The sequence below is a fragment of the Emydura macquarii genome, unplaced genomic scaffold (genome assembly GCF_026122565.2).
Source record: "Emydura macquarii macquarii isolate MOO-44397 ecotype Brisbane River unplaced genomic scaffold, CSIRO-AGI_Emac_v2 contig_3114, whole genome shotgun sequence".
Taxonomy (NCBI): domain Eukaryota; kingdom Metazoa; phylum Chordata; order Testudines; family Chelidae; genus Emydura; species Emydura macquarii.
In genome coordinates, this window is record NW_027133251.1 from 1,840,555 (window position 1) to 1,852,789 (window position 12,235).

The 12,235-nt window shown below is 44.6% G+C and overlaps 1 protein-coding gene across 5 annotated transcripts in view; it reads left to right on the forward strand.

Annotated features, from left to right (window-relative positions):
• Positions 1-12,235, forward strand: part of FAM219A (family with sequence similarity 219 member A) — a 132,441-nt gene that overhangs the window by 106,166 nt on the left and 14,040 nt on the right. For all 5 annotated transcript variants that reach the window (XM_067530889.1, XM_067530890.1, XM_067530891.1 and 2 more), the window contains 3 exons: positions 6,156-6,258; positions 10,077-10,157; positions 10,580-10,634. In XM_067530889.1, the coding sequence (XP_067386990.1) occupies positions 6,156-6,258; positions 10,077-10,157; positions 10,580-10,634 (239 nt within the window). The remainder of the gene's footprint in view (positions 1-6,155; positions 6,259-10,076; positions 10,158-10,579; positions 10,635-12,235) is intronic.

The following is a 12,235-nucleotide window of genomic DNA, read 5'->3' on the forward strand; positions in this document are numbered from 1 at the left end:
GCAGGTTAGTCTATCATCGTCCAGTATGTGGTTTCTTGCACCTTCCTTGGAAGCATCAGGAGCTGGCCAGATGTAAGCATTTTGGGGCAGGTATTATCTTCCTGTGTATTTGTTCAACTCTTACTATGACCTTGACTGAGACCTCTGGGTGCTACTATAATATACCTAAAGGTCACTGTCAGGATCCTGGATTAGATGGACCACAGTTTTGATTAGGTTTGGCAACTCCCGTTTTTCTGTGCTTCTTTATGCTAAGGAAATTAATTTGACATCATTTAAAGCTTATGTTTTATATCTGTGAGCTTCTGGGTGGGTTGTCTTGTCCACAGCAACGTGCTTGCTGGGGTAGCCCTTGGAGCAAGAAATGAAGATTTTCATCATAGGGGATGGGGAGAGCGGATATTGTACTGATTTTTTCCTTTTCTCCATGCTGTTTGCATTGTTATTTATTTGCACTACAGTAGTGCCTTTAGGCCAGGGCCACATTGTGCTAGGCACTGTACAAACATCTCATAGGATGGTTTCAAAGCTTGCAATCCAAACTTAAGATGATACAACATATGGGTATGACACAGGTGGCGAGGATGGGTGGGGAGCAAAATATAAAAGTGACACTCTTATGGACAGCATAGTAAACAGTAGTCTCAGTGCACCAGCTGGCTAACCAGTGTCACGTGTTAGGGCTTTAAGGACAAAACCCTTAAAAGCAGTAGTCGGTATATTCGTAAGTTACCCAATTTTCTTACTGTTTGTGCAGCCCACCCTTTTAAATAAAATATCATGTGTCGTGAATAAGAATAAAATGCTGCAGAGACTGAAGAAACCAAATAAAGCAGTAAAGAAAGGAGAAAAAGCAAGAGCTAATGTGGTGATGTGGCAGGCCCTGTTCTACAACCAGTGTTTTAGCTTTCCCTTTCCCAGGGCAGTTTAGACCTGCTCTGCAGCATTGCAGGAAGCACGCTCCCTTCCTCCCCTCCCCCTCCTTTTGCACACACTGCCTCATGTATTTTTCTTCCTGTATAATGTCAGTGATTAACGTAAATGAAAGTGGTGCAGCTAAGTTCCTCTGTGCACTGGGCTGGAAACATGTCACGGTCTATGTTCACTGATCCATCTGCCAAAACGGAAACAAAACTGCTACTTGCATCCACTCAAGTGTGGAGCTTAGTGGATTTCCCTGAACACCACATAATCTATTAAAGATGAGATGGGAGCGTCACAATCCTACTTGGGCATCCTCAGCAGACTGTCCCTCAACGTTAATTGGCTCAAGCAGACTACTTCACACCCCCTCCGCTTACGCTTGCCCATTATGCTTTTCTGCAGAAGTACGTAGGTGTGGCATGAACATGGGATTGAGCAAAGCCGTACTCCTCTGCTTATGTAATGTGTGTGTTCATATTGCAGATATCTTGTCTTCCAGAGCCACTTTTTGGAAACGGGACAATAAACCTTATTGCTGTAAATGTTTACAGTTAATGCAATTTAAATAAAAAAGGTGATGACAGATAAGTAAAGTAGAAGCTAAATGACTTATTTCAAACACTAGGTAATGGCTTCCAAGATAGCCCCGGGTTTGGATGGGATTTCATCATTATTCTGTCCTTATGCTAGATTGTTTGTGACATCTCAGAAAAAGCTGAAGAACAGCCCTGTGTTGTTTTGGCTTCCCCAGTCCTGCAGTTTCTGTTGTTCTCTTGGGTTTCTGCTGCAGAAGCTTTTTAAATTTTTTTTAAACAGCAAGCTCTGTTGGAGAGATGATTATAACATCTGGCACTCCATGGCCAAGTTCACAGACTCTCTGGCTTAGGACTCGAAACAGGACTTTGAGGCTATATTGGAGGAAGGCAATGCAGTAGCCCAAGCCTCTCTCAAGGCAGCTGTTGCAGCCGATTCAGTGGCTAGGACAATGGCGTTGGCTGTCTTGATGAGAAGAGCCTCATGGCTTCTGTCATCCAGCCTAGCCTCGGAAGTCCAACAATCAATTCAGGACCTCCCATTTGATAGTGCAGCCCCGTTCACAGAACAAAGGGATGAAAGGCTGAATGGTTTAAAGGACTCCAGAGCCACACTCTGTTCTTTGGGTCTCTACACCCCATCAACCACTAGAAGACACTTCAGGCCCCAACAGCCTCAGAGATTTGGGGGCCAGTCCAGAAGCAAGCCCTACAGAAAGAAAAATAGGAGTTATAAGAGACCCCAGGGTCAGGCTCCTGCTGCCACCTCTCAATCAGGCTCAAGCCACTACCCCTCTGAGGGTAGGCAGGCCTTTTGAAGATGCACCCAGGAGTGACCCAGCCTTTACCCAGGATCCAGCCTCCCCTTTATTATTGGACTATCTTGCACCCTTCTTCCCGGCCTGGACTGCTATAGCATCGGTCCAATGGATGTTTAGTACCATAGCAATCTGGTACAGCCTCCAGTTATTTTCACTCCCACCTTCCCACCCCCCCATCTCCGTCTCTCTTCAGGGACCTTTCTCACAAGCAACTTCTCATCCAGGAGGTGCAAGCCCTCCTACGGGTGGGGGCCGTAGAGGAAGTTCCCTGAGAGCAGAGAGGGAAAAGGTTCTTCCCCCACCACTTTCTGATCCCAGAGGCCAAAGGGGGCTTGTGACCCATTCTGGACTTGCATAGCCTCAACAAGTATCTCAAGAAGTTAAAGTTTCACATGGTCTGTCAGGCCTCCATCATCCCCTGGATCCTGGTGACTGGTATGCCGCCCTCGACTTAAAGGACATATAATTCCATATTTCTATCTTTTGAGGCCACAGAAGATTCCTACAGTTTGTAGTTGGGAAGAAGCACTACCAGTTCACAGTACTTCCCTTTGGCCTATCAGCAGCGCCACGGGTGTTCACAAAATGCATGGCAGTGGTCACGGCCTACCTCAGACGACAGGGCATATTGGTCTGCCCATACCTTGATGACTGGCTCATCAATGGTCACTCGAAAGCACAAGTCCAACTCAGCATCGTTGTTGTACGTGCCACCTGTCAAGAGCTGGGCCTGTTGATAAACAAGGAAAAATCAACATTGGTCCCATACAGAGGATAGAGTTCATTGGGGCAGTCCTCGATTCCACCCAAGCCAGAGCATTCCTACCCGAGGCCAGATTCATGGCCATATCAGAGCTTACATTCCATGTCACAGCTCACCCCTTCATCATGGCACAAGTGTGCTCAGGTGATTAGGGCACATGGCAGCAAGCACCTACGTGGTCCAGCGCACAAGGTTACACCTCAGACCTCTGCAGATATGGCTGGCATCAGTTAATCCCCAGCCAGGCACCATTTGAACATGGTCCTCACAATCCCTCTACCAATACTTACCTCTCTAGCATGGTGGTCGAACCCGCATTATGTGTCAAAGGGGGTCCCCTTCACAGCCCTGCAGCCAACACTGGTCAGGGGATCTGATGTACGCCTTTTCACCAATTCCCCTCATTCACAAGGTCCTCACAAGGATCAAGAGGGACCGAGCGCAAGTCATCCTAATAGCTTCAGCATGGCCTCGTCAGCACTGGTTCAGCATGTTGCTAGACTTATTAGGACTTCCCCCCCACCAACCTAGGGCCCTCCCAAACCGACCAGACCTGATCTCACAAGACCACAATTGACTGCGACATCCGAACCTAATCTCCATGCACCTGACGGCGTAGATGCTGCATGGCTAAGCTTTGAGGAACGGGCCTGCTCCACCTAAGTTCAGCAGGTCCTGCTAGAAAGCAGAAAACCCTTGCTGAAGTAATCGCCACCAAGAAGGCCAAGTGGAAACGCTTCACCTGCTGGGCATCTGAGCAGAATCTTTCCCCGGCTAAGTCATCTGTTCAATCCATTTTGGAATATCTGCTCCAATTAAAACAACAAGGTTTGGCATTATCATCAGTTAAGGTACACCTGGCAGCCATATCGGCCTTTCATCCTCCTATTCAGGGCAGATCAGTCTTCTCACATGAGATGACAGCCAGATTCCTCAAGGGCCTGGAGAGGCTCTTCCCACTGGTACAAGACCCGATTCCTCCGGGGGATCTCAACCTGTTCCTATCAAGACTCACTGGGCCTCCTTTTGAGCCCTTGGTGTCTTGCTCTCTTCTACATCTATCATGGAAAGTCGTCGTCTTGGTGGCGATCACTTCAGCAAGGCGAGTCTTAAGAGATCAAGGCCCTGACTTCTGAACCCCGTTACACAGTGTTCTACAAGGATAAGGTCCAGCTGTGCCGTCACCCAGCCTTCCTGCCAAAGGTGATATCTCAGTTTCATGTCAATCAGGCTATTTTCCTGCCAGTCTTTTTCCCAAAGCCCCACAACTCTAGTGAGGAAAGTCTTCATACTCTAGATGTCAGATGATCTGTGACTTTCTACGTCGACAGGACTAAGCCTTTCTGCAGCTCTACACAGCTGTGATTGCCAAATGGATGAAAGGACTGCTAGTATCATCCCAGAGGATTTCATCCTGGATCACTGCCTGCATCCACGCCTGCTACGAGCAGGCGAAGGTCATGCCTCCGAGGCCTCTGTTACATTACAAAGAGGCAGTTGCCTTTCCACACTAAAAGTTGTGCAACCTACTTCTACCATAACGCTCTGTTGTATCCCCCTTTGTCTTTGGCAAGGAAAATTCATTTGACCTGAGATATATCAGATTTATTCCAAAGATCAAATGACCAGTCTGTGTTTAAGTTACAACATCATGAAAAATCACCCTGATTGGAATTGTTGACTGCTGTCCAATGTCTGCCTCCCTATAGCTCATAGCAGAGAGAATTATGGGTTCAATCCTGTTCCTACAGATGTCAATAGTAGTTTATTAACCTTTGACATCAGTGGGGTCAGAATAGTGCACTGCTTATATATGTTCTGTTCTATATAGAGTCTTATACAGAGCCCATCACCATAGTATCTAAGCACCTCTGTTGGCTGGTTGCCCCTTTAAACATAAGGTCCTTCTATTACTGAAAGCAGAACTGCCTTTTAGCTGACTTTTCCCCTCTACGTTTATCTTGATTTTCTTTTCCACATTTTCCCCCCTCTTGTTTGTTGCACCTACTTGTTGTCTTTTCTCTTATATTAGATTATTAGCTTGTTTGGGCTGAAATCATGTCTTTCTATATGGCTGTACAGTCACCTTCATAACGAGCTTCCATTCTTCTTGGAGTCTCTGGTCAGTGCTGCAATAGAAATAACACATAAGGACCCAGCTAGAGATTGAGCCAGGTGGCATTCATTCTGCAATGAAGCTGCATCCCTTCAGTGATGATAACTGACGATGATAATAAAAGACTCAGTTTTCGGAGCTGCAAGTTTTTGGAGTTTGTGGAGCTGGATTCTAGTCCTACCTCAGTAGGTGAGCAGTTTATTAGGGAATGGGGTCATAGTCTCTCCTTAATTAAAGCCGATTTTGATCCGCACCTATAATACCATAAAATCCTCAGACTGTCACATTTTTAAGGTTAAGTCTCATTAACAACTTGAACATGTTCTGAAAAATGAGAAACTGAGTTCTTTTTTAAAACAATGCACAACGCTCAAAGGGTTGACATTTATAGAAGTATCTAGAGAAATGTGGGACACGGCCAGAAAAGAACAATGAGATTCAATGTGCGGTAAAACGTGAACACACACACCTGCAGACAGATAATAAGCAGGACAGAACTTAAAGGGAAGGAGGCGTTTGGAAGGGTAATAACACTTCCTGCACTGGAAACGATAAGGTTATGGAATTGTCTCCCAGAGAAGTGGTCAAAAACTAGACTGGACCAAGCTCGAAAAACTGTTCATGCACAATGTCCTGCATTGGTGACAGACTCTTTTCCATCCTCAGCTTCTGAGAGTGCCTACTTGGATCTCTTCCTGACAGTCCCAACAGAGTCAAAGATTTCATGGGCTAGCTGCCCCTTTCCCTACCCCCCCCCCCCACACACACACACACACACCAGAGTAAGGCAGGAGGCATTTTCGGGAAATGAGGGGAATGGGGACAGAGCTGGCACTGTCCTTGTGCTGTACCTGCTTTGGAGATCAAGAACTTCAGTCTCTCTGGCTCTTAATCCTTGCCACACCCTTCACCAGCTCAAAATTCAGTGTCAGAGGCTGCATGATAGCCAGGAAAATAACATCACTAACTTTGGTTTCCCCTTTGTATTCCTTGTACAGAGAAGCAGAGGGAGTTGGCTCGTAAGGGGTCCCTGAAGAACGGCAACTTGGGAAGCCCAGTTAATCAGCAGCCCAAGAAGAACAACGTGATGGCACGAACAAGGTAGAGGATGTTGTAGCGTGGAAGTATTCAGTGCATCACCATCCCCGTGTGCTTACCTTGGGGCTGGGGCTGTCTTAGTTCCTGTTTGCATTATGCTGAGCTGACTTCACAGAACAGTAATAACGGCTCTCTCGGGATCTTACAGGCCACAGACTCGGTGTTCTGCACTGTGCCCAATTCACTGGGGAGGTATGGAGGCAACTGGGCCCAGGAATAGTCAAGGTACAGTCTGGAGAGCAGCAGAGAGAGCCTGGCAGACTTGCTGATTTTTATTGAAAGCAGGATTAAATTGGGGGTTCAGTCTGATTGACTGAAATATTCCTGGTAATCCAAAACACCATATAATCCTACGAATGGTGGATTGTACACGACCGCTTCACATAACACCGCACTGATTTAGGGCTTATCTCTGATTTTGCTGGTTTTATCCCAGTAATTTAGCTACTCTTTTTGAATACACACACTTCTAAATACGTGTTGACTTAACAAAGGACTGTGAACAGCCATCTGTATGCGTTTTGATATATATTTCCTATGGACTCTAAACAGCATGACCAAACTTTCTCAGAGCTGCTCACGGATAACTGACAATATTGCGTCTGACGAAGTGGGTTTCTGCCCACGAAAGCTTATGTCCAAATAAATTTGTTAGTCTTTAAGGTGCCACAGAACTCTCGTTGTTTTACTAAAAACAGACGAACATGGCTACCCCTCTGGAACTCATCAATATTTAATTTGTGTTACAGGCACTAGTAAACTAAAAAAAAAGTTCATGATTGTATGTTTTCTGGGATCCCGTTTTGTTTTGTCTGTCCAAGGTCCAGTACAGTAGAATCTCACTCCGTGAGCATTAATGAGTGGGAACACCAGTGAGGATGCTTATTGGTAGATGAGACGTTGTATAGTTCGTATATTAAATGGAATGGAACCTGTAGGTTGGATCCTCTCTATATGTTACACATCCATCTGATGAGAGATTCTTTGCTGATTGGGGTTTTTTTTTCTTTTTTTTTTCGGTTTCTTTTTTTTTTTTCTTTGCTGGTGATTGAAGGCTCAGTTACTGCCCCAAACATCTTCACTTCTTCTACTTTCAACATTTCTTTTTCAGGCGTAGAAAGGCCCCTTGTATGCTATGGAAACTGGACCTAAATTCTGTGGCAGGGGCAGGGTCCCTTGTTTTCTGCAGCTCACTGGTGTGGCAGATTGAAAATTCTGCAGCACCTTCCAAGTAATTTTGTTTTAAAATGGGGGCTCTTAATTAATTCGGTAAGAAAATGAATCAGTAAGAAAGTGAATCAGTGTGGGATTCCACAGGCACGCTTTCATAGAAACTTGAATGTATTTTACTCTTCCCTGCCTTTGTCAATCTTCAGTGTGCTGCAGAATTTTGTATTTCCAATGCCATATGTGCTTTATAAAAATTGCCAGGAGGGAAGCTGGAAGGTTTGCAGCTGGGGCTTTTGGCACTGGTGGAATTAACTATCCTCTTTATCCCTGAATTAACCCCATAGCTCCCACACTCTTGAAAGCTGGAGATTTCAGGAAAATTAAACTAATATTGGGCTCCATCCTTCAGTTCCATAATGTGTCGTTAAAGGCCTACGTGTCTTCATTTATACACCCTTAAGGAAGCACTGAGTTTCACCATTGAAAAGAACGGGGAGGGTTCACACCTCTATTTCTGTTTCTACCCTCTGCATTCATCGCTATTGCTCCATTGTTTTAATTTGCTTCATGTTTTTTAAGGTTTTATTTTCAACTGCCTGGCTAGAAATGTCGTGGTTTTTAAATGAAGGCCGAGGTTCTGCAGTTCAGTTACGCAGAAGAGGAGTGGCTTGTGTGTTTGTTTTTCTGTCAATATTTTGAGCAGCCTTCTATTTGTCTATCAGAACCCGCTCTCCTTCAGAACACTCCTTAAAACCCAGTTTTTTCCAGGAGTCCCTGGTACATCTTGCTGAACTGCTGGCCAGTGTTGGTTTTTGTCGAAATTGGATTATGAAATCTCCAAGGCATGGGTGGTCCTGTTTTGTGCTTTGTACAGCTTTGTATCTGTTTCTAGCGCTATGTAAATAACGCTTATAAAAATTACAGATTGTAAACATATGGAACCCTACTATGATAGATTGAGCACTTTTAAATCTGCCTAAGATAACTAAAAATAAATCTGAGGCTCCGATCCAGGAAAGGATCCCTATTTGGGAAAGGTACTTAAACAGAGGCTTAAATCACACTGAAGTCAATGTTTTCCCACATTGCACCACAAAGGGCTAGAGAGGCCACATTTTGGGAGAGGGCCAGGGAGTCTGAGATATGGATGGTTGGACTCAGGCCCGCATAATGCAATATAGGTGCTGGAGCCCCAGGTTGGGTCCCAGGGTTCAACAATTCCTAACCTGGTGTTACAAATGAATGTAGACACTCAAGCCCTAGTTTCACAAACTTAGGGTCTGCTAACTCAAGTTCTCCTAACCCTGGGCTTACACTGCAGTGTAGACATACCCGTAAGTACATGCTTAAAGTGAAGCACATGCCCCCTGCCCCATCCCCATCTGAAACAGGCATGAGACGGTCAGTGGTTCTGAAAGTGCGCCTTCACACAGCACAGATGATCGTCCTGGGACAGGGATGTGCAGCCTCTAATAACTGAAGAACACTTTGTGATCTGCCAGAGGGCTACAGACAAAGCTGACGGTGTCCTAGTGTTATGTCAAGATGTGGCATCAATATCATGGCATTGTCCTCAGACCATGTTACCATGCACTGATGAAATCTCGTGACACAGAATCTTTGCTCTCTTTTCTCTTCCATCCCTTCTTGACTGCTGGGAGGGCCAAGGGCTTCCCGCCATCCACACACACACACACACACACACCCCTCCATGCACTGGTTTGGTTCATGCCTACAAGGAAAAGGATGGCTGGGAAACTGATCACAGCAGATCCCATCATGTGGGTCTGTTTGCTCAGTACTTTTGGCTCTGGTTTCTGCATGTTGGGTAGAGGCTGGATCCTTTGCGAGGGTCATGTGAGGCCCTGCAGATGCATGTGCAGTTTGAGCCACAGTCTGAAGAATAGATGTCTAAGGAGAAGTATAATCTTGAAATGTGTTTCTAGAGTCAGCTCTCCAGACACATTTCTCACCTGGCTAAATCTAAAGCACGCTTTCTGAATGTTGGTATGAGAACTCTTAAACTCCTAGCAGATTTAGTTCTATGAATGGCATGGTAAATCTCTTGGGTTTTAGCTAATGATTTCCTCATGTAAACATCTCTGCTTGGGGATGTGCAAGGGCTAAGCTCCATAAGGCCGAGATTCACACATTCTGAATATTAGAGGTATTCACAGTCTCTGCCTTCTGAAGGCTCCTCATTACATTTGCTTATTGGCCAATGTAATCCTTTTACTACTCCCAAAAAGCCATACCTCACATACCATACATCACAAGCAGTTCTAGCAGAACACGTCCAGCAGACTGAAACACTAGAAAATACCAGCTATGTCTCTCTGTGAGGGAGACGGGCACTTCCAAGGCATAACTAGCTCATTCATCCTGTTAAAACGGGCCTGACAGCTAACCAGAAACAAAACTTGGTTCCATTTAATTGTAAAACGTGGCTGGCTGGCATATAAATTAATTTTTCTACCACAATCAACCTAAATGACTTCCTGAAAAAGACAGGCTTGTTCAAAGAAAAGGTCATTCTATGGAATTAGAAAGAAGGTTCTCTCTGATAACCTAGCTAGATTATGACTTTGTCTCAAGTGTTAAATGGTTCTGAGATTAATTTTGTGCTTAATGGAAAAATTTACTTCTTTCAGGCTGGTTGTTCCCAATAAAGGCTATTCATCATTAGATCAGAGTCCAGATGAAAAGCCATTGGTAGCCCTGGATACAGACAGGTATGAAAAGTGTTAATTAACGGTAAGATTGTATATCAGTATCTTGCATTGTTTCATGCAAAGAGTGTAGTCTTGAAACTCAGGAGTCCTGATCTCCCAGACCCCTGCTTGCAGTACTCGTGCTAGTTCTTCTATCAACCTGTTGTGACCTTGAGTAAGTCTCTTAATTTGTCTTCCTGTCTTCATAGATGTAAAATGGGTATGCAAATATTCATGTTCAGGTTTTTTAGAACTGGGGCGGTGGAATACTTTAAGATCCATTGATGAGAGCTGTTTTATATATATATATATGAACATCAACTTTTCTGTGCATGGAGTTGAGAGTCACAAGATGTACAAAATATAGAGAGGCAGGATACTGAAGAGATAACAGGTCCCTTTAACTGTTTCCTTCTCCTTGCTGTATCTTGTCTTCCCTACAGCGATGATGACTTTGACATGTCCAGATATTCCTCTTCAGGATATTCTTCAGCTGAGGTGAGTTACAATCTATCTCTTCTGCCTACCTTGCCATAGATGTTAATTATCGAAGCAAGAAACTACCAAATGGAGCTTCTTTCCCAGCTGAGCGAACTGGCTCTCTCTGCTCATCCATTTGAGATAGGCATAATTCTGCCCACGGGATGTTTTCACAGGTCATCTTAGTATTGCTGAAGTTTTATCTCATAGTGGTCAGAATTTGCATTCCATGCTGGCAAACCTCCAGTATATGGTGCCCTGGTTCAACAGATGCAAACATGCTAGATTGCAGGTCACGGCAGCCTTCATAACCATCCACCGGACAAGTACAAGTGAAGGAAGTCCATAGGATGCTACAGTAATGGTCGTTCAAAGCTGTCTTCATGTGAGGAATGTTGACACATACTATAGGTATCAGGGTCACTTTATGTGCTGTGAGCAGGCCCCTGCAAAACTGGGGCAGGCAGAAGTTCCAAGAAGAACTTGTATATAAGTTCTGCTGTCTCTTCCTTTGGAAGAAAACTGAGAGTTCAGTATTATTGATTCTTCAGCATTATTTCCTAGTGAATTTCAAATGTCTATAGTGAATCAATTGTTCAACCACGAGTTCATTTGTTTGCATAACCAAAGAATAAAATTAAGCTTAGACTGTTGGACAGCCCATTTTCACATGGAGGCTACTGGAAACTGCTCCTCCTTCAATCCCTGCTTTTGGCAAACCAAACTCAAATCTTCAAGAAACAGCTGGCGGCCAGGGCCAGGTCAAGAAATCTGGAATGCATCTGGGTCCCCAAACAAAGCATGCTGTTACAGTCATACAAGCAAATCTGGTCAGCTAAGCAAGGTCAGGCCAGATCAGTATTTGGAGACCTCAAAGGAACACCTGTGGATCACAGGTAGTGGTGATGATTCAGTAGCTCTTCCTTCTGGATCGGTGCTAACACAATGCCCCACATTGGTGTGAGGTGCTCTGCTGCTGGAGGTTCTTTTTTTTTTTAACAAGGTCTCGTCTACACAGGGAAGTTATTCTGGAATAAAGTAGGATTTGAATTTAAAGTGCTATAGCTAGTCCAGAATAAGAGTGTCCACCCTGGGAACTGTTTCGATCAATTTCCTCATGTAGTCAAGAATTGAGACATAAAAAAGAAGTCCTGACCACACATGGCCATTAAAGGTCTTGCAGCACTCTTTAAAAGAGATGAGGATTCAGTGCTGGTGTGCTGGCTAAATTCCAGCTCTCCTTACAGCAAACATCTCCTGAAGTTTCGGTTGGATCAATATCTTCACTTCCTGGCCTAAGTTGCTGTATGTTGTTTTTGTGCATCGTGAAAGAATGGCTGTTTGTCCCACCACGTGGCTGCACTTCGTAATGGCTGCAATAAACCCCTGTGTATAGTTCATATATCTGTTTGTGAAATGCCCTGGGATCCTGTGGGGTGAAAGGTGCAGTATAAATATTGGCTCCTTATTGCTGCATAAGAAATGCGAACATACTTTTCTGAAAAGTGGTGTATTTGTGAGGCAGTACCCACCATGTAGGGATGTTGGCTTCAGGAATTCACTCTGGGAAACTTTTGTTAAAAGCAGGGCTAGGAGGCAATCTCCCTCAAAAACTCTCA